The 20437-nt window shown below is 41.7% G+C and overlaps 2 protein-coding genes and 1 long non-coding RNA gene across 3 annotated transcripts; all 3 read right to left on the reverse strand.

The window, feature by feature from the left end:
- Positions 1–3207: 3207 nt before the first annotated feature.
- Positions 3208–6209, reverse strand: LOC124849740. The gene is made up of 3 exons (XR_007030234.1): positions 5562–6209; positions 4844–4876; positions 3208–3345 (listed from the first exon to the last, which is right to left on the reverse strand). It is a non-coding gene; the product is annotated as an uncharacterized LOC124849740 (long non-coding RNA).
- A 442-nt stretch (positions 6210–6651) lies between these two features.
- noc4l (nucleolar complex associated 4 homolog) lies at positions 6652–11213 on the reverse strand. The gene is made up of 15 exons (XM_035608772.2): positions 11028–11213; positions 10767–10887; positions 10390–10496; positions 9951–10058; positions 9599–9748; positions 9376–9478; positions 9243–9277; positions 9100–9150; positions 8883–8994; positions 8681–8741; positions 7991–8101; positions 7653–7816; positions 7360–7442; positions 7116–7229; positions 6652–6987 (listed from the first exon to the last, which is right to left on the reverse strand). The coding sequence occupies exons 1-15, from the start codon at positions 11178–11180 to the stop codon at positions 6868–6870; spliced, it is 1593 nt and encodes a 530-aa protein (XP_035464665.1). The 5' UTR covers positions 11181–11213; the 3' UTR covers positions 6652–6867.
- Positions 11214–12167: 954 nt separating this feature from the next.
- On the reverse strand, positions 12168–14868 carry pus1 (pseudouridine synthase 1). Its single transcript, XM_035609003.2, has 6 exons — positions 14497–14868; positions 14030–14256; positions 13802–13939; positions 13392–13494; positions 12500–13200; positions 12168–12375 (listed from the first exon to the last, which is right to left on the reverse strand). Exons 1-6 carry the CDS (start codon positions 14558–14560, stop codon positions 12343–12345), a joined length of 1266 nt encoding a protein of 421 aa, XP_035464896.1. The 5' UTR covers positions 14561–14868; the 3' UTR covers positions 12168–12342.
- Positions 14869–20437: the final 5569 nt, after the last annotated feature.

The following is a 20437-nucleotide window of genomic DNA, read 5'->3' on the forward strand; positions in this document are numbered from 1 at the left end:
AATAGGGGCTTTTTACTACTTTACGCCGTGCACGTTAAGGCTCCTTTCCACTTTTGCAGTTATTAATAGCTACCGATTATAATTCACCGGAAAAATGTTGTGTGCATTCATTGAATGCCTTAATAAATACCATCTCGATTTTCTTAGTTTTTTTATAGGGTTTCTGCTCTGCTGGATGACCTATGGTGGAGGGACACAGTAGAATGGATTACGGAAGCAGCATGTTGGCTGGATTTGAACCGCGGGCATTGCGGCTAAGTGACATGTGCTCGGTCAAGCAAGCCACAAGGCAAAGGTAATCGTATTCAGACAAAGTGCGATTTAAATAGATTGTCTTGTCGCCATCTGGTGTGTGAGTGAAATACTGAAGCACTCAGCCGCGGTCGTACAGAATACTGAACTACAGTTAAAACAGATTTTTAAACGAAATGAAATCAATCCTTTCAAGCTTTTCAAAGTATTCCCACGTGTTCTATTTAACATTGAGGGGATTCAGACAGACTGCTGTAAATTTAGAGTTAATTTGAATTTTCCCAAGATGCATCATATCCGTGAGAGCAGCTGCAGTGGCATCTAGTGTATCATTGGTGTGTTTCGAGATTCAGAAGAGACAATATCAAACAAATGGGTGGGACAACATTTCTGCTGATACAGATAATGACAATGTCCCTACCTTAATAGGCAGAACCCCATTTGTCCCAACAAATGACTCTCTTCCCCTTCACGTCAAATCACAAGCTGGCACTGGAGGCGCAGGCAACACGTCCGTGTGTGCACACGCGTGTGCCGGTGTGTGCGTGCCTGTGTGTGCTGCTGTCGCAATCAACGCTTCCACTCGGCAGCTTTAATAGCTCGCCCGGCCTGCATGCAGCTGCAGCAGAGCGGAGGTCTCGCCCTTACACTGAGAGCAAAAACAGCAACAGTGGCTGCATGGTGCACTCACACTTCCTCGGTCCCATCCTCGAGTGTGTTAACACCTTCTCGTGCATGCGCTCCTCTCTCCTCTGGTCGTGCTTTAAATATACCCCCTCCCTTTTTTTATACGCAGACTTGTGCACGGCCCGTTCATCTGACCGAATACGTCACACATGCAGGAGAGAGGGGGGAAAAAAAGACACGGGCATGCGGGACAGCTTTCATTTAAATGGGCTGTGTGATTCTGTTGAGCAATGATATGCAAATCATTACATCATAGATAAGCACATTTTTGCTCTTGTGGATAATTTTTTCAAGCAGAGTGGATAATGCCTATCCCCGTGTCATACTTTCTGACAGAGAAGAAAATGCTTTTCTGTTTTGCTGACAGAAGCAGTGATCCATGCATACAACATTTGTACATATCTCATTTATATCTCACTATATTTCAGCCTCTCCTTGGCGTTACTGCTTGTAACTTTCCTATGACTCTTAAATCTACGCTCTCACATTCCTGGACAGACTTTAATGTACAAGCATCCCTTTGCTCTCCTCACCTTTTCTAAATCCCAGATCGGGCGACTCAAATTAAATCAGTGTGGTGGTGGTTTTTGTGAGGTTACATCAGCGGCGGCCACTCAGTGCATTCTGCTGAAAGCCGCCCTCTGTTAAAAGGCCAGGACGGAGGCACAGGACGGAGGAGAGGACAGAAAGAAAGAGACACTAAGTGTGCGGAGAGTGAAGAGAGAAAGCCGAGCGTACGCTCTGTTCCACTCTGTTGCCTAGCAACGCTTGCACACTGTCTGTTCCCATCCTTACGGTAGACGCATTGCTCTCACAGTGAATTGGTTTTCAGTATTTGATACGAAGCCCTTGTGAGACCGTGGAACAGGAGCAGATGGAAACCAGATTGGGCAGAAAAATGCAATGACCCCTTCAAATACGTAAATAGCTGAAGGCAAAGTGTCATTTAACTATTTAAACAAGCCGTTGGCTTTGGACCACATCATGGCCTACAGGCTCTTTTCTCAACTTGGTGGATTTGAAGTATGCTGTCCTCTTCTGGTCATATTTGACTTGTGACGGAATGGCGTCATTGGTTGAATGTTTTCTTGGTGTAAAGACAAGTGGTTTTCCTATCGGCCAATAAATGTAAATTATTGTAAACGTGTGGTATGAAATTATAACAGTTCATATTTCACGTAAAAAGCCATGAGTGATTCATTAAGCCATCAAAGCTTCATCTTTTTATCCCTAAAGTGTAACAAGCAAGGATACACAGTCTATTTACAGGATGAGTATCTTTTCGAGCAGAATTTAATGCTCAGTGTGGAGCAGTCTAAATCAGGAAACAACATTTTAGTTGCCGTCAAAGCTCCCAAAAACCTTGCAATCGTAGAAAGAGTTAAAAACGCGGCATTCGTTGGAGTCAGGTAAGGTAACCGATTATTGTTATTTGTTCTTCAGCAACAGTCAAATCAACCTCACAACTGCAACAACTGGAGGACATGTCTGTGCACAGCGGGAATGAGATTAAATAACATCCAATGATAACAATGGTCATTGTGGACAGGAAACATAGATGTTATCACATAATGTCTTGTCATGACATGCTTTTGAAAAATCTCCCTATTGTTCCAGACTGTGTACTCCACATACAATTAAATTGTTTCTAGTAATGCTAGCATTTTGGTAGCTCTTAAGACTACTGTTTATACAGGATTACATATTTAGTATAAGTTTGAGTTATTTAATTCACACAACACACAATTGAGGGCACTGCATAGCCCCATTTCAGTGTTATAACGAATATAATGGAGAAGGTGGCTGGCAAAATGGACGACAGCTCATAACTGTTAGGTAGCTGCTACGTCATAATGATGCGTCATGTGAAGCCGGTTAGGTTGAGCAGATGTTTCCTTTTTCTAAGGACAATTCATTAGTTTGGTGCTCCAACCCCAGATTTCCAACTTTCAAGTGGACAGACGAGGTTATCACAGTTAGTAGGAATATAAACACATGTAGACAATAGTAATGGAGGGTTCATACTCGAAATGTAATATTACCTATTTACTGTTGAAGGCTTTCTGCCTTAGATTACTTTGATAATTTTGTCAGTTATCAACCAGTCATTGATGCTTACAAAGACATTGATGCAGAGCTTAAGTTCCGCCCGATTCCACGCCAGCCTTCATGTGTACTTACTATATATATACTTTTTTTAAATTTTGCTGTAGTAGCAGTAGTAGTAGTAACACAGGCATACAGTATGTGGTCCAACCGTACCTTGCCCTTGCTGTGCAGGTGATGATGGTGCATGTTTCTGGCAGCGATCAAGGCCAGCTGTCTCTGGATCCACTGCAACTCCATCCGAGACTGCCTCAGCAGCTCCTCCACATTAGCACCAGACGTGTGATCCCGCATTATCACCTGCGAAGCCCACACAAGCAGACATTACACACTACTGAGGCGGCACTGCAAACTTCACACACTCCTCACACCTCCATGCACACAAAATGTACACTTACTGAACCACACACGTACACACAAACAAAATCAAAGCGTACAACTGAATGTATAATAAATGTTCATTATACTTGGTATTCATTTGTTTTACTTTTTTTTCTATACTTGGAGAAATACTAGGTAACACTATTTCAGTGTTTTTTGTGAAGTTTATGCAGTTATCCAATTTCACTTTTGCAAAAATTACTGTGCTGTGCGTGTGTTGTACAGAATGACATGCTTGTGAAAATTGAATTAGACTTATAGCTAGCTGAAAAAAAATCACCTGAATATATTTTACATTAGCATTATTACAGAATTTACTTTACTTTTCAAATTACACTACAATGACACATTTGATTATGTAGAAATACATATATATACAAAATAACAATCATAATCACTATCATGCCATGCCACATAGGCCGAAAACTAAAAACAATTTGAACGTAGGCAACGAAACAAAGCAACCGCACCTTACAAAAAAACAACACAAACTTAAAATAACTGTTACCAAGAAAGAACAAAGAATTGGGATATTGCATGTACATAGCACTAATGAATCTAACACCACCTTCTGAACAATTCCTTCATCTTCTTACATTAAAAGTCACAAAGTTTGTTTGTTGCTGTCAGATATATTATTCATAAGTTATTATTATAATGAAAAGTCAGCCACATGCAAGTTAAAACCACTTTTCCAAGTCAACATTATTGCCCTGTGCATCACATTTGCAGGTGTGGACACAATGATTGACATGTGCATGTGTTTGCCCATGTGCATGTGTATGGGTGCAGAGAGACAGCGAGAGAGAGAGAGTGATCTACTCGGTTACATAAGAGGATTACTGTATCACAACAACACAATGAGAGAGAGCGTGGAAAAAAACCTCAGCTTTTATCAGTCCTCAAATCCCCCACCCCCCATCTATGTTGACCTGCTTTGTACCTTTGTGCCCACACTTGCACACGAGGACACCCAAATTCTCAGTAACTACAATGCAGAACACCAACACATGGAGGGTTAAGAAGGTTAATGCTGCTTGTATTTGAGGAGATTTGACTTATCTAACTCCAGCGCTGCATCACAATAAATACTCAAACAGCAGATTTCAATCATCTGGTTTCTCTTTTATACACATGTATTACTTTTGTAAAAAAAAATTAAAAAAAAAATAGCAGAACAAGATCACATAAAAAAATTTAAACAACTTAATGGGTAAAACTTAAAGTGAGCTGCTATTTGGCTACTATCAACTTATTGTCAATTTGTGGATAAAGGCATTATGAGTGATTTGTTTTCATGTTTCCTTTTTCTCATCTGTAACAAAACAAAAGTGTAGAATTAATCAGCTCTCTTCTCCTCGCTTTCTCTCTCAGAGCCTCAGCCAAATGCTCAAACAGCTTCTCCGCGCTGACTCACCTTGGACAGCTTTGATTTCCTCGCAGGGGGGGACTGTGGAGGAGGAGGACAGACACAACAACAATACTCAGGAGTCCTGCAGATTTATGCAGAAATGTCCCGTCCTGCCAAGACCCTCTGTGAACCTGCAGCGCTGCCAAAGCTCTCGCTCGCTCTCGCACAGATTTATCAAAGTGAGAGGAGAGAGCCGTGCCTACGTCATTACCCAGGCCTGAATGGGTTCTCTCGTTTTGCCACATACCTACAAATGAATCCATCAATCCATTAGCAAGATTTATTTCACGATATGGCTGCTTTGTTTTTAAACATTTGTCATCTCCCCCCTGAAGAAGACATCAGCGGATCACTGCTGTGGCCCCGCGTAGTCAACTCGGCTTGACTCTGCACTGTTTACACTTGAGCGCCAATTAGTCGTACCCAATTAAAGAGCAATATCATTTCGCATGGCACGGGGACCAGTGGAGTTCACTAATGGCATCGTTATTTCGTAACAAATGAAAAATGATAATCTGACAAAGATCCATCACAAAAGCAGCCGTGGGCGATTTTGGATCCAGGCGCCAAACTTCCATCAAGCTTTTGATCCATATGGCATACGTGTTGTCAGGAGTTTCAGCAACTGGAGGAAAACTTTGAGAAACTACTGATAGACTACAATAAATACAATTCAAAAAGTTATATTTAAAGAAAAGGTAAGAAGGTAAGAAGAGATTATTACCCGGCTAAGTGAGGTTCTTCAGTTCCTCTCGCCCTCTTCACAGTGACCCTCTGTTCTGCAGGCTCCTCGTCTTCCTGGTTTCGGCAGAGTCTGTAATCCTCAATGAAAATAAAGCCACAAAAAAGAAATCACACAAAACAAAAACTGGAAACCTTTCAAATAGCGGAGGTTGACTGCAGGACTCTATGGTTTCCTTGGATTCCAACGTGTTTTGCTCCTTAATGCCCAGTCTGTCTGTCTGTCTGTCCGTCGTCGGACAGCTTCTCTCTGGTATGACTTTGCTCTTTTCAAAGCAGCAGTGAGTTGTGATTCAGGTTTTTTCTCTCACGTCCTTCTTGTACCCAGGGCTGCCTGCTGTGTGGCCATATGGTACACTTAACAAGAGGATGAAACACTGTATGAGCAGCACGTGGGAGGACAAGAAAAAAATAGAGCATTTGAGGCTTACCACTCACCTGTTAAGGGGAGAACTGGCCTCTTGACGGCGTTAATATTCTTTATGGTCCCTGGTCAAACAGCCCTGATACATTCAGGCGAGCCAACGCCTATATTAGTTATATTAGACACTCTGTAACAAATGAAAACTTAAAGCGCCTACACTACACACAGGTGTTTGCACTTTGCAATAGCTCTTGTGAGGACTGCAGTCTTGATTGACATCTCCCCGACTCCATTTTGAATTTGTGGCACCTGTGGGGGAGGGGCTTAGCGTTTTTTATTAGCATGTGACGCTGAGTGTGTTGAGTCTTCACCCTTGTATTTTAAGATTTTGTGGCAACGTTACGTGCAGGCGAACTCCACAACACACAGTCCTTACGTAATATAGCCTAATACAGTTGTAAGTTGTATCTAAAAGATAACCTATTTACACATTCAGCAGAGGTTTCAGCGTTCACTTGAAGTCATATTTATGGCAATTTAATCAACAGATCATAGTCCAATATGGATTTACCCTCAATCTCACCAACTCCAGAGAAAATGTGGTGTTGAAGTGGCATATATAGAGTTTTTCAGCCAAAAGCTGCAGCGTTAAATAGTCTCTTGTGTGTTCATTTTCTGACTATCCCAGGTCTGTATGATAAGAATGAGCTTAGGAAAAAAGGGTTTTATTCAAGTATAATAGTCAAACGTTCAGGACATTTACAGTCTTGGGAAAAAAAACATGTTAACACAACTCCTGATAAGACACATTTTCACATGCTCTTGTTGCTGCTCTCAAAAAGGCATTTATGTAAGGTTTTGAAGGAAAGTCTGAACAGATTTTCGGTTCATTCCAACACTACGCTGTCACTTCTTTTTACTTATTTCAATTCAGACAGAAGTGCTGCCCCAACACATTTCCCCCTCCTTGTAGCAACTGTGAGGCAGTTTCAAACTCCAGTGGAATAGTCTTGGTCTGGGTCTGCTTCAGGTCTCTCTCCATCAGCTGCAAATAAGAATACAAGGCATTATTCGTGCGACTCAGGTGACTATGATTTTAAGATGATTATTGGCATTATTCGATGAGTAAACTTCCATTTTGTTTGTATCGACTAACAGAAAATGTCACCTCACCTCAAACACTGTTAACTCCAGCACCTCACTGATGTCCTCCTCTTGTTCTGAAAGGGGTTTGTTGATCAACATAGCAGCTTTGGCCACATCAGGATGGTAATGCTTCTGCAAAGTCTGGAGAAAAGCAGAAAAGCGAATTGTAAAGTCTATTTCAACATACACATTTGGACACATCAACATGAGAAAAACTGTTGCAAACAAATGTCATGGATGATCTGTGAATCCGTAACCATCATGTACACACCTTAACTTCCCACAAGCTGCTCTCTAAGGCACAGCACTGAGCAGGGTCCTCTTCATCCATTAGATACGGGTCCTCCAGAGGCTCTGTAATTATATATAGTAACAATCAACATATATCCTAAAATCCTTCTTGGATCGTAGAAGAAGATTGGACTGTACATAAGAGAAAGAGTTTTACAAACTGCCCTTAATACACTGAGCATCTGAGACCCCTGACGATTTGAAAATGTTGTCATTGACAGAAATTTCAAATGTTGAGGAATCTAAACCCTGAACTGTGACGATGAGACCCACCATCCTCTGTGCTGGGCTTGTGAATAAGGACTCTGCAAGACGGGTGGCGACGGATCAGGTTGTAGATGAAGGGCAGGACAATGAGGAGGGCTGCAGGCGGCGCTGTAAGAGCCAAACGAGCCAGGCGTTTGGCAAACGCAGCCACTAGGTACACTGGTAAGTGACTGGAGGCAAGTACAAACATGCATACAAGTTACTAAAGTACAGGCACTTTTTGAATGTTTAAAATGTCATTATCTGGAATAGTGGGAAGAAAATAATTAAGATTACAGATGCAAATACAGATACATACTAAGAAAATAAGAAAAACTAAAAAAGTAAAGCATGAGTGATCTTACCTGGAGCTAAGGAAGATGTTGGCTAAGTGGAAAAAGCGTGCTTTGTACTTCACGTGGAAAATGGAAGGCTCGAGCAGATTATACAATTTCTTATAGAAATCAGGGTAATCCCTGAAAACACACAAACAAAACACACGGCATACAGTATTTAGGCAGTACAAAAATATCTTGGTCTTGGAGTCAGATTTATACCTCAGCCAAGGAGATTATGATATTGCCCCCCGGTCCTTTGTTTGTTTGTTTGACTTTCAGCAGGATAACGAAACAACTACAAAACTGATTTCCTTGGTGGAAAGGTTGGACACGGTCCAAGAAAGAAACTATTTTGGCACAGATCCAGGAATTTTAAAATCACTTTATTTCACATGGCAATTTCTTTGACTTTTTTTACATTTTCACAGATTTCCCCAGGAATAATGCATAGAAATCAGGGCATATCGAGGGGAGTGCTATCCATAAGTATGTGCAATTTGGTGCAGATCCAAATAAAAATCTGAATCTAGAGGATTTAAATGTGGTTTCATAAGAGGACTTTGGGCCTTGGTGGAGACATGCGCTCTACTGAGTGCCATTCTAGTCCCCTTTTTAGGGCCCGAGCCACAGACAAAGTCAGAGCAAGGACCTACTGTAATTTATTATTGTAATTTATTGTCAAAGTGATTATATAAATTAATTTTGTATAATACTCACAGGTTGTGTTGATGTATGAGGACAAAAAGGCCATTGAGTGCCAGCAGGCTGATAGCCCCACCTAGTAATTAAAATATGACGTGTCATTATATCATGATCACACAATCCAAATATTACATCCTGCAGACCGGATGTGAAAAATGCATTTATGGTCATATAATTAAATAGTCATTGTCATCATCAAACAACATGCAAAACTTACCAACTTCATATGCAGCGGTCAAGAAATCAATCATCAGCGTTGGTTTACTCATGTGGGGCAAAATGGAGTCGTGGAGAATCACCAGGACCTTTTTATACATGCTGCTTGGCAACTACAACAAAGAAATTAGAAAATAATGAGCATAGTACTGATGGCACAGTGACCTTGGTGTACAGGGAATTTTTTAAAAAGATGATTGTACAATCTACATATTTACCCTGTACTTGAGAAAGCCGAGCCACATCCTCTCAAAGACACGCTTGTGCTCCTGTAAGGAGGTGAAATGTTTTAAATCTTTCTCAATAACCTTTACGTCACAAGTCGAAAAGGTGAAGGTCTGATTAAAAATATATTTCTTACATTCAGTTTCGCAGCTTTCCAGTCCTCATGCTTGGCTGAAGGAGAAAATAATTGCATCACTTTAATAACTTACAAAAATAAATCTGACAGTGTATTACTTGTGGTATTATGGCAACTTCACAGCAGTTCTCACCTTCCTGTTTGACCATAAAGTTGGTGAGCTCCGACTCCTGGCTCGGCATGCTGATGTTGGATATGAGGGTGAACACATTGTTCTGGTATATGGGCATCACCGCCTAAAAGGAACAATTGAAGCAAACAGTATTTAGCACACGTAAGTAATATTTGCTCAATAAAAATACAGCATCTTTAATATAATAACCAAGCACAACCTCAGTTATGCAGTGTTCTCCTACCCCTTGGTTTTTGTCCATGACTTTGCCCGCAGAGTCACGGATGGAGCTCATGGCATAAAAGCGTACATCCTCCATCTCAAGGAATTCCTGGAACCTGGAGAGCACCAGAGTGTTGTCTGTGGTTTTGGACAGCAGTCTGTCCACCACTGTCTGATCATAGAAGAAGACAGAAGTATCAGAAGACGCCTGTGCCAGCTGTCAAAAACCCTCTTACAAAACAGCCTTTATTGTTGTTTGGGCTAAAAGTACGGGGACACCACAGAGCTAATACACATGTCATAATCAATATATCAAATGTCATTTTTCATTACGTCTACCACCAACGGGCATGTTTTAGGACATATAATCCAACCTGGATGAGTTCCCTCGGGAAGCTGTAATGTTCACTCCAGTCCAAGTCCTCAAGAGGATGCAGTCCTTCTCCTGCAGCAAACTTCATGAGGCAGCACAGGGCACTCTCCTGCGTTTCAACAATTGTTTGTTTAAAGAAAAGAAAAAAGGAAATCTTAATTGTGTAATGGTTAACCACATCAGAAGGGTTAAATCTAAGCGTTGCTTGGTGAAAAGAATTGCGTGTGTGAATGCAAGAAACAGATTAAAAGACAACAATCTACTCGATAATACTAAAGAATCATTTTGAAGGTTTTCAGCTGAAATTAAGAAACTTGGTGGCAGTGGATACTTAGTTAAACTGGGCCATGATAAATTGCTGACAGTGGCAGAAGTACCGTGTCTATCCATTCACTGAACTACTTGCACATATCACTTCCGCTATCTTGAGTCAACCTCACCTTCACGCTGTGAGCTTCGTGGCTGAGGTGGTCGAGCAGCATCTCCACACAACTGTTGTAACGGTGCCTCATGAAGATGCTGTACTTCTCCCCGGGACCAGACCCTCCTGGACCGGAAACAAGCAGCATGAGCACAGGATTTGCAGCTCTAGTGAGAATGTGTGCCCGTCTCATGTACAGGGAAGTCAAACCCAGAGGAGTGCAATGTGTTTATGCCAGGACTATTTTGTCATCAAGTCAGACGTTCAGGTGTAGCTTCATGTGATGGACCAACAGTCTCATGGGCTGAGGGGCACAGTAGTGCTGGTGGGTTATATCTTGATCACAGCCAACTCATAACTGGGGCAGATCATAAAGGACGTCCGGCCAATACTCACCACTTACCGCCTCCTCCTCTCCAGGCAGTTTCCCAATGAACAGGTCTTTTCTTTCCAACAAGGTGCAGAAGAGTTTGCTGCACGCACTGACGGCGGTGTTAACATCCTTCTCTTTCTCTGACTGCAGACACAAACGCACCCAGAGTCATGGTTTAGTAACATGTGCTAACATTAGTAACTAAAAGCCACTGTAACGTAACCAGCATTTTTTTCTTCTTCCTGTGGTGTGTTGCTCAATGCGTGTGTTGTGCGTATATCTACCTCGAGGACCTCGAGTATGTCAAAAACGTCGTTGGCATGTTTTCTGCTCTCGAGTATTCGCTCGACTTTGCTGTCGAGGTCGAGTTTAGCCGTTTTTACACTTTGTCCTGTTGTTTTTGCCGAACTCACGTTGCGTTTTTTGGCCGGCGCCATGTTTGATCGGTGGTGCTGCGTTCACCTCACAACTAAAGAGTAGGAACAACCAACACCGCATCACGGACACCGGCGTTGCAATGCACACAATCCAGATATCGTGTTCTTGGATTTAGGCTCTAAATTTAAAAAGACCGTATAAAAATGTCTGTACGACTTACATGTATTTCATATTGTTGTTGTATATCCCTGCCTTGCAAGTACGGTAATTGTAACTGTGTGTTGGAGCACTACTTTACTGTACGTCCAAAGGTTTTGAATGCAACATTTGTCCAAACCATACATCTGTTGCATCGCCACCTAGTGGCTGGAGGTCAAAGTTTTAGCTTTTTAGTTTTTTCTTCAATGAGTTCCATCAACACAATGACCTTCATATCAAAACATGAATGTAAAGTAATCAATAATTACATGATATAATAAAATAATGGATAGATTGAGATAATGGACCTCAACCTATTCAACACAGAATTAAGATGCCCAGACAGAGAGACACAAAACATTGTTTAAAATTAGTTCATTTTTTGTCTATTGATTTTTTCTCTCCCTTTAAACTACAAACATTTTGCCTCTTTGTAGTTATTTTGGGTCTTTGTACTAATATTACATCTAACTTGTCTGTCGCTTTGTGTCTCTTCATAGTCTTTTATATTTGTGTTTTTTTCTTTTAACTACCTCTGTGGTCATTTTATTCAACCGGCAAAAAAACGTTGAAGAAAATAGCCATTAACAAATTCTCACTCATTATTAACTGTTCGGAATCAGACTAAGTGGCCAATTTGCCAAATATCACACTTATAAATCTAAAAATGTATATAACATTGATACCCAGTCGATTATGCCAGCTCAGACTGATTAAGTCTCACAACAATTCAAACCTATGCTCCACCTTAAAAGACCAAGAGTAACACTGCAAAACAACCAAAACTTCTGAGGCTGAGAGGCAAGCCAACATTCACATTGGTTTCAAAAACAGAGAGGCTTGATATCTTGTTTTTATATGTTTAATAACATTTGTAAAAGAGAAAAAGAATTTAAACCCGCTAAAAAAAGTCAGTCTTAGTATATTTGGAAGACTTTTAGACCTAAAAAGAAAGCAAATATTTGCAAAAGAAAAATAATATTTTGGTGAGAAAACAGCTCCTCTTTCATCCGGCAGTGTGACCTAATCTGTGTCATTTTCCTCATCTGCATTGTCCTGAGGAGAAAAAAAAGAAGAGAGCAACAATAAATGACAATGTCATGTTTTCAGAAAAGATTTTAACTGTCACACATCAGTGTTTTAAATAGATTTTATTTCTCCGTTATGAATTTGCAGATACCTGTTTCTCGTGCTTATTGTCTCGAGTTATAGTAGACGTGCCTTCAAAGTCATGGATAGGAAGTGTGGCCATCCAGCTGACCATGGAGCCCTCCTGACACTCCGTCTCAACGATGGTGGGGTAGATGTGAGCCTCCTTGAAGGCCTTGATTGCTTCTTCCTCACGGTCCCACTCTAGCCGCTCATGCAGCCCATCACCTCCGAAGCGTTTGTTGTACCGGTCAAAGTGAACCCTCTCCAGGACAAGCCCCAGTCCTGGAGCCTTGGGCACGTCCACCTTCTCCTGTCCCCAGCTCCGCTCTATCACTTCCTCCTTTACGTATCCCTTTATCACAGCAACCACTAGGCCAATCATCTTGCGGATTTGGTGCAGCATAAAGCTCTGGCCTCGCACAGTGATCACTACGAACTCGGAGTCGCTGCGGATGAAAGCCTCTCCACAGGTCATCTCTGTGATGTAGCGGCGAGCACTGGGGTCATTTGGAGCCTTCTGCGAGGTGAAGTTGTGGAAGTTGTGGGTGCCTTTGTACAGAGCAAGCAGACTGTTCACCCTCTGAAGTGTCTCTGGTTCCAAACGAAATGCTGATATATTCCCTGTATCCTTGTCTTTTGGGGAAAAGGCCACTGTTGGAAGCATGTATGAGTAAGTACGAGCATCACAGTTGTTTTTGGAATTGAAACCCTGGGTCACCCGTTTAAGACCTGTGGGAACAACAGAAAAATTCTCAATTCTAGCAGCCACTCTCATCTCCAATCAATAAAGATGTGGATTTTTAGCAACACAAGGCTTTTGACAGCATTAATCATCACAACATTTTGCATTTACATTATTCATTATATTCTAAATATAAAATTCAGCAACTCCTAAGAGATACGTTGAACCATTGTCTCACCGAGGACTTTGATTTGCGGAGGCAGATGCTCGTTGATTTTTTCAATGATGTCATCAATCAAACGCAGCTTTAGAGACACAACTTGGCCGGCGGCAGACACACCCTGAACAAATTCAAAAAAATAAACATCATCTCTCGTCATGTCATAATGACATGTATGCAAGCACTTATTGTGGTTTATTAAAACAGTATCTTTAACATGTAAATGGTAGCCAACATTATAACAAATTAATATAACAAATATATTAACAAACGTTAATAACAACATGGCAATGCAAGGACATATTATACACTGAAAAACTTTGTTTTACCAGTTCATCTGATAAACAATTCTTCTTCAGAGTCGCCTCTGTACGCATATCGTTGTAAAAGATGACTTTTCACTGCACTGCCTATACAAACTCCCCTACCTTATCTGTTCTGGCACATCTTTGGAAAGACATCTTCTTCATTTCATCGCCGTGGTTTTCAGGAATGCAGCCAGACTTTACAAGTGCGCTGACCAGATCCCCTTCGATGGTCTTAAACTCAGAGGTTCCAGGATTCCTCTGGAAACACAGAAATACAAGTTACATTCAGCATAGCGTAAGAAAATGAAGTGCTAATACATGACAGAGAGAAACCAGCTAGATCGGTACCTGCATGCCATAGTATCCCTTCCCGGAGTATGTCAGGAGGAGTGCCACTTTCTTTTTTGGATATTTCTTCTCATCTTCGGTGTGTTCCCCGTCTGCTTTTATTCTTTTTGCAGCCTGTGCCTTCTCAGCAGACTCCTCGTTTTCCTCATTGGCTCTTTTCATCAGCTTGGCTGCGATCTCCTCTTTCGCCGCTTCGCTCATCGTGCAAAAGAGCCTATAATTGCCACCTGTGAGGATAAGGAGAAATATGCCATTATCGTACACATAATAAATAATAATAGATTTTATTTATATATATATATACACATACTAGTATGTGTGTTACATGGATGGAGTGTAGTTATGACACATGTGCTCATGTATGACTGGAAAGACAAGCACAGATTTCATTGAGATATCAGGGCGAGGTCTGGAACAAGGGGAAAAAAGACACTTATCCACAGATCACAGTGCTTCTGTTGACTCACCGCTTGTCGTCGACGTCAGTGTTTGGTGAACGAAGGCACTGAGCAGTGGTCGGACACTGAACATGTCATGCTAAGCCTTCACGAGAGGATCCCGCTGCTGAACGATGCATTGGGAGTTTCCAGGTGAACATACGAGGCTAACGGAGCTAGCACCGGATATTCTGGTTAAAAGTATACAAATTAAACTACGGTGTGCGAAATATATAATCTATCGAACACGTTGAACACGTGTTTTAACCCGAAATGTGTTCGTAAACGTGTACGAATAAAGCGCAAACTGTGAACGTACACACTATCCCGTCGTGGATACGAACACACACATGGCCAATACATTGGCTGTATTAACTTTAACCCCTCCTCGTGTAAGTATCGCGATACTGGTCGTGTTCTCGTTTCCGCCTACGTCACTGTAAATTTAAAGAAAAACCCGGAAGAGGGGGTCAACTGACCTCTTTCATTCTCCCATTGCATCGTTAACGATTTTGCAAGGCAATGTTTATTATTAATGATAATAATAATAATGTTAATAATGATGACAATAATAACAATTTTATTTATATAGCACCTTTCAGAAGTAGCTTCACAATGTACTTTCACAAAAACATACAAATCACAGACAATAAAATCAGCATTCCAACAATAATACGGTTTTCAGGTCACATTTCTGTATTTAAAAAAAGATATAAAAAGACGATATAAAAAGACGACATCGCATAAAAGCAAGTCTATAGAAATGGATTTTTAAAAGTTTACACCCACAACGCCGAATATGTAAAATTAAAACCTCTCAAATCGTATTTTATTATTTCTCGTAAAGAGTGAGGGTTGAACAGATTCAATGGGCTACTGCCCATGAAAGTCAGATTAGCGTTTAATAACAAAGGTTTCGTCTATTTTTATTCAATAGAGGAATATAATAAAATTCTTATAATAAACACAGCCCCAAATACATAGTCAAATACTATTTACAGATAATTTAAAGAATTTTTTATATGTAGTCTTTTTTTTGTCCATGTGGGGGCAGCAAACGCACACTAACAGAGTCATGCAGTTGCTTTGTACAGTATGTTTTCAAATTCAATGTTATGTATTTATTGTTTTAGGTTATGGTTTGCTGTCTTATATGACTTTCATTGTAAACCACAGGTATGTTTTTACAGGAAAGAAATGTAGAAAGAAACATTTCTCAGATTTTCTCAGGTGGAATTCAGAAACAATCAGTAAATAGTCAGCTGAGCTTTAAAGGGTTTTAATGGTGTTTTATAGGATAGAGTGTTATATGCTAGTTCTCAATGTTATGTTATAGAGGCTGCGTACAACTACAGCAGACCTCAGTTTAATAATTCATTCAAGTTAAGAAAGCAGCTAGAACTGTAAATGTTTTGTTTTGTTTTTGTTTTTATGTAAACTGAAGACATGATGCAGAAGCATATGCCTTTCACCATCATTTTAGACCATACAAAGAAGTCTTACTGTTTCAGTAGTTGCTAATCATAATGTGACTCATGTAACTATCATGCATGAGGGCAAACTCTTAAGTCAAATTAGGGAGGTGTTGTTGCTGAGATGTTTTGGTCTTTCTCAAGCACACCACAACATGGAGGGAGACTTGTTGCCAAGAGGCTCAACCTTTAACCTTTTCATTCAGGGATGGTCTCAGAATGTGCACTTGCACTTTTTCATGGCACCTTATGAGGTGATCAACCAGATTTCTGCCAAAACCCCAATGCCAAACATAGTAAAAGATTCCTGGTTGCCACAGTCCTGTATCACAGAGGGCACATGCCAATTTTGTTCCCTGATACATGCTCATGTAAGAAGCAGCCTGTTACAATACCATTGCTTGTAGCCTTCTCTACTTTGACAGTGGCAAACAGGGGCATGGATTCCATGAATAAATGAAATTAAATACCTGAGTGTAGAGAGAGCATTGTAAATGTATGCTGTTGTCCTATGATGTCCTGAAATAAGTCCCAAGAATGAAAAGATAATTCTCTTAAATTGATGGATTAAAAACAATGTTTTCTTTTCATTAAATAACCATGCATTGTGTTGATGACCATAGACAACTTAATGTAATGTGTTAAGTGAAGTCTTTTGTGAAGTGGCAGGAATATTAATTCATCCCCTGGAGTCAGATATAAACAAAGCCAGCATTGGTATCCTCCTCTCTGTCCTGAGTTGTCGCCTCTTAAGTCCTACAGAAATAAATGAACACCAACCATTTGGCTGCAGTCTCCGAAGAGAGTGACAGGGCTTCCCAACGAGCTATGAAGCTTTCAACATAGACCTAAACCTTTATGCAAAGTTTGCGCTCGACCCATTCCCCTGCATAGCATGAGCTGGCTGTGGTCTGTGCTAGCAAGAAATCCGAGACAGCAGAACCTCGGTAAGATTGGACTGAAAACCACAGTCTATGCCTCCACATGTAACAAAAAATGATAATATTTCAAATCCTCATCTTCATTGTCTGCAATGAAATCTACAGCTGCTGAAGCTGTAACCCTGCTAGCTGTGTTATGTAAGCTGCTGCACAAAAAGAAGAGGGGAAAAAAACATCACATACTGTACTTGGAAAAAGGAGTAACTTTTTTAAACAAATGATAAATTAGATATGCTTAAACTGAAAGGGAGAGAATATCACCGTCTCTGAGTCCATTGTATACAGTGCCAGTCACTGTACATCATGTACAGTAAAATAATGTATATGTGTGAAAGTATGTGTTGTGGATCCTAAGGGGGGTGCAACAATCGCTCCAGGGTGTCGGGTCAGGACACTAGAGTTGTGTTCAGGTGAGGGTGCAGACGGAAGGTGGAGGCGGATACAGTTGTTGAGTTCAGACTATTTATCTAGATGCAGTCCAGCATGCCAAATACAAAGTCATCACATTTTCAGGTACAATCCGAAGGAAGGGTGGCTCAAAGTCCAGGTATAATCCGAAGGAAGGGAGTCTTGATGATCTAAGTGAGTCTGAAGAGGATTCACCGCCTATTTATACACGATGAGATCCTTTGATCTTAGGAGTGGGTTTGTTCTAGATCACAGGAGAGTGAATGTCTGTGATCCTTCGATCTTAGGAGTGGGTCTGTTCTAGATCACAGGAGGGTGCATGACTTTGATCCTTTGATCCTTACATCAACGGAATTGCTACTTAACGACTATAGAGAACAGGAGTGAATGCTCATAAACACCTAAATCTGATAAATGAAATGCATAACTAGGAAATACCCTTACATCTAAAGAACAGAACAGTACATAGTGTTGTGGCTTTTTTTTACAGCCGCCTCCAAATTTGGGGTGTAAATTTGCCATCCTCAAGGCCTAGACCATATCTTAGCAGAGTCCTGGGGTAGAGCGGGCAGTCTGATGAGCCGCACCATGGGGCGAGTGTAAGTTCTGTCCTTCACTTGAACGACTGCAGTCCTCACTCGGCCATCTACTCCGGGTATGACGTCCTTCACTGTTCCTACTCGCCACAGGGATCTTGGGGTTTGCTGGTCTACAATGAGGACTATTGTGCCGATAGCGATGTCTTCTTTCTCGGTATTCCACTTCTGTCGTACTTGTAAGGTAGGCAGGAAATGTTGTATGAAGTGCCGCCAGAATTGATCGGCCAGGACTTGGGCGTGTCTCCACCTTTTGCGGCCAAGCAGTTCTGATTCTGATCTGACCACTTGTGGCGGGGAGGAGTCCGGCCGCCCCATCAGCAAGGAGTTGGGTGCGATGTGATCGGGGTCTGCCACGTCAGAGGAGACGTAGCCCAAAGGTTTGGAGTTGAGGATGCCCTTTACTTCAACCAGGACGGTCCTCAGCACCTCCTCTGTCACTGTCTGGTCTCCTAGCATGGTGCGGAGGGCTGTCTTTACCGATCGTACCTCTCTATCCCATGCTCCGCTGAAATGAGGAGCATTGGGCGGATGTAAGCGGAACTGGATCTGTTCTGCCTCCTCCCTTGAAGTTGTTGCCTTGATCTGATAGGCACCAACTGATCCGATGGCCGAAGTCGTCGGCATCAGGTTTGGCTGTACTGCTAGCTGCCTCGTGCAGATGCTGCGTGGTAGCATCCATGAGTTCCTGGTAGGTGCTGAACTGCTGGATATCGGGCACCGGGGGACCAGCTGCTTTTGAAGTCAGTCCACAGAATACCGTTTTCTTCAGTTCCTCTGCCTCCTCTGGGGGTTTTCCCTCTGGTGCCTTTGGCCAATGGTTGGCTGGCAGATGGAGGAAAGGGGGCCCCTTGACTCCAGCGATCTTTCTCAGCGAAACTGAGCTAGTGTTTTTCCTTTCGTGCTGTCGTCCACAGGGTTTTTTGCAGAGTTGGGTTTGCCATACCATACAAGCCAGAGAGTGCGCACAGTTCGAGCAGGTTCGGCGTAGGAACGCAGACAGGATCCGCAAATCAGTAGAAGTTGTTCTTTAACTCGGGGGGCAGCTTTCCTAGGAAACGAGATACATGTGAGCCACATTCAAGCTCCAGCGATGTCCTGAAGGCTTGGACATCGCCTGTCCCGACGTCGGGTCCATCCATCAGGGTGCTTATCAGTCTCAGGGCCATCTGCTGAGGCTGACCATATAGATTGTTAAGGGTTTTTATGGTGTCACTGTATGGGGTCGGACTGTTACTGTATGAGTCAGCGATGAAACACGATTCTTGATGCTTCAGGTGCTCTACAAGTACTTAAATGGCTCTGGAGTTCTGGTCGGGAGTATGCCATCCAACGCAAGTGGTTGATCGTTGAACCTCCTCCTGTTGTCCCTGTTCCACTTCATGTATAAGTGTTGCACCCTTCTAATTTGATTAAATGTGTTTTTTCTACATGTACAATATATGGTAAATTGTCACTAATGTGGGCCTGCAATTGTAATGTTGCTGTTGACATTTATCTGGTTAATGTGGGGAATTGTGTTTTTAATATCAAAACGTCCTCTGTTTTGAGGAGCCCTTGAACCCCTGATTTTCTTTTTATGGGTTCGGATTTGTTGTCAATCATTTTATCTGTCATTGGGGATTAACCTGTCGGATTGCGAGAGGGGGCGGGATATAAAAAAAGAAGTACGGGGATAAAAAGGAAAGAAGCTGCGAGGAAGAGCTGAAGAGACTACACGTTATGTCGGAGGAAACTTTCAGTTAACCTAAAAGACAGTTATATTATTTACCGTCTCCAACCGGGGACGTTTGTTTGAGAGTTTGTTTATTTTGTTAACAGTGTAACCAAGCTTGCTTTGGAAGTGCGGCTAGTTGCTAAGGGCCGGGGACGGGACTGTTGCTAGCGGTTAGCATCACCAGCTGCTGAGCGGGAGAGGCCACGGACAAGGTCGGACCTTGCCACGCGCTGCTGCAGAGGAGTTGGTGTGGGACCGAGCATCGAGACAGGTTCCTGGTCGCGTTGCTGGCCCTGGGAAGAGGTTGTTTTCAAGGAGTTTGCTGTAGCGCTTTTCCCTGGTTCGGGTGTGAGTATTCCGAACTTTGCTTCAGAAGAGGATTTCTGTATGAGCTCCAACATGCGCGCCAACACTGGTACCAGTAACTGAACCGTATGAAAAAAAAAACTGGGGTATTAGTATTTAGGTTTCTAAGTTGTGTTTTCCTGTATTCACGAGGTTATTTTAAATGTAAGGAAAAGAGAGCTGAGCCACATGGCTTTGAATTATACTGTATTATTATTGCTTTCAATTCTTCAGTCTTTTTCCCCCATGTTGATGGTATTGTTTCATGTTGAATAAGGGCTATAGTTACAGTTAAAATACACTGCAAGGGAAATTAATGCTCAATACCAATATAGTTACATTAATAAACTAACCAGGCCTCTTGGCAATTTAGCCAGAGTCATCTTTAAAGTGTTTGTGTAAATCATCCAGAAAAATATATTTCGTAGCTCTCACCATTTCGCCTCCCATGCAGTAACTTTTATATGTTAAAGGGACATTCTATAAAAGTAA

The sequence above is a fragment of the Scophthalmus maximus genome, chromosome 20 (assembly GCF_022379125.1).
Source record: "Scophthalmus maximus strain ysfricsl-2021 chromosome 20, ASM2237912v1, whole genome shotgun sequence".
In the NCBI taxonomy this organism is placed as follows: Eukaryota; Metazoa; Chordata; class Actinopteri; order Pleuronectiformes; family Scophthalmidae; genus Scophthalmus; species Scophthalmus maximus.

Bases quoted from the DNA above. Each gene is read 5' to 3' on its own strand.
- pus1 (XM_035609003.2), bottom strand. From the start codon at position 14,560: ATGTTCAGTGTCCGACCACTGCTCAGTGCCTTCGTTCACCAAACACTG. The intron at 13,940-14,029 runs GTACCGATCTAG...CTGTGTTTCCAG, and splicing joins AGGGATACTATGGCATGCAG to AGGAATCCTGGAACCTCTGA. The intron at 12,376-12,499 runs GTATCTGCAAAT...TTTTCTCCTCAG, and splicing joins ACAATAAGCACGAGAAACAG to GACAATGCAGATGAGGAAAA.
- noc4l (XM_035608772.2), bottom strand. From the start codon at position 11,180: ATGGCGCCGGCCAAAAAACGCAACGTGAGTTCGGCAAAAACAACAGGA. The intron at 10,888-11,027 runs GTAGATATACGC...TTGTGTCTGCAG, and splicing joins ACATACTCGAGGTCCTCGAG to TCAGAGAAAGAGAAGGATGT. The intron at 8,995-9,099 runs GTAAATATGTAG...TCTTTGTTGTAG, and splicing joins TCGGCTTTCTCAAGTACAGG to TTGCCAAGCAGCATGTATAA.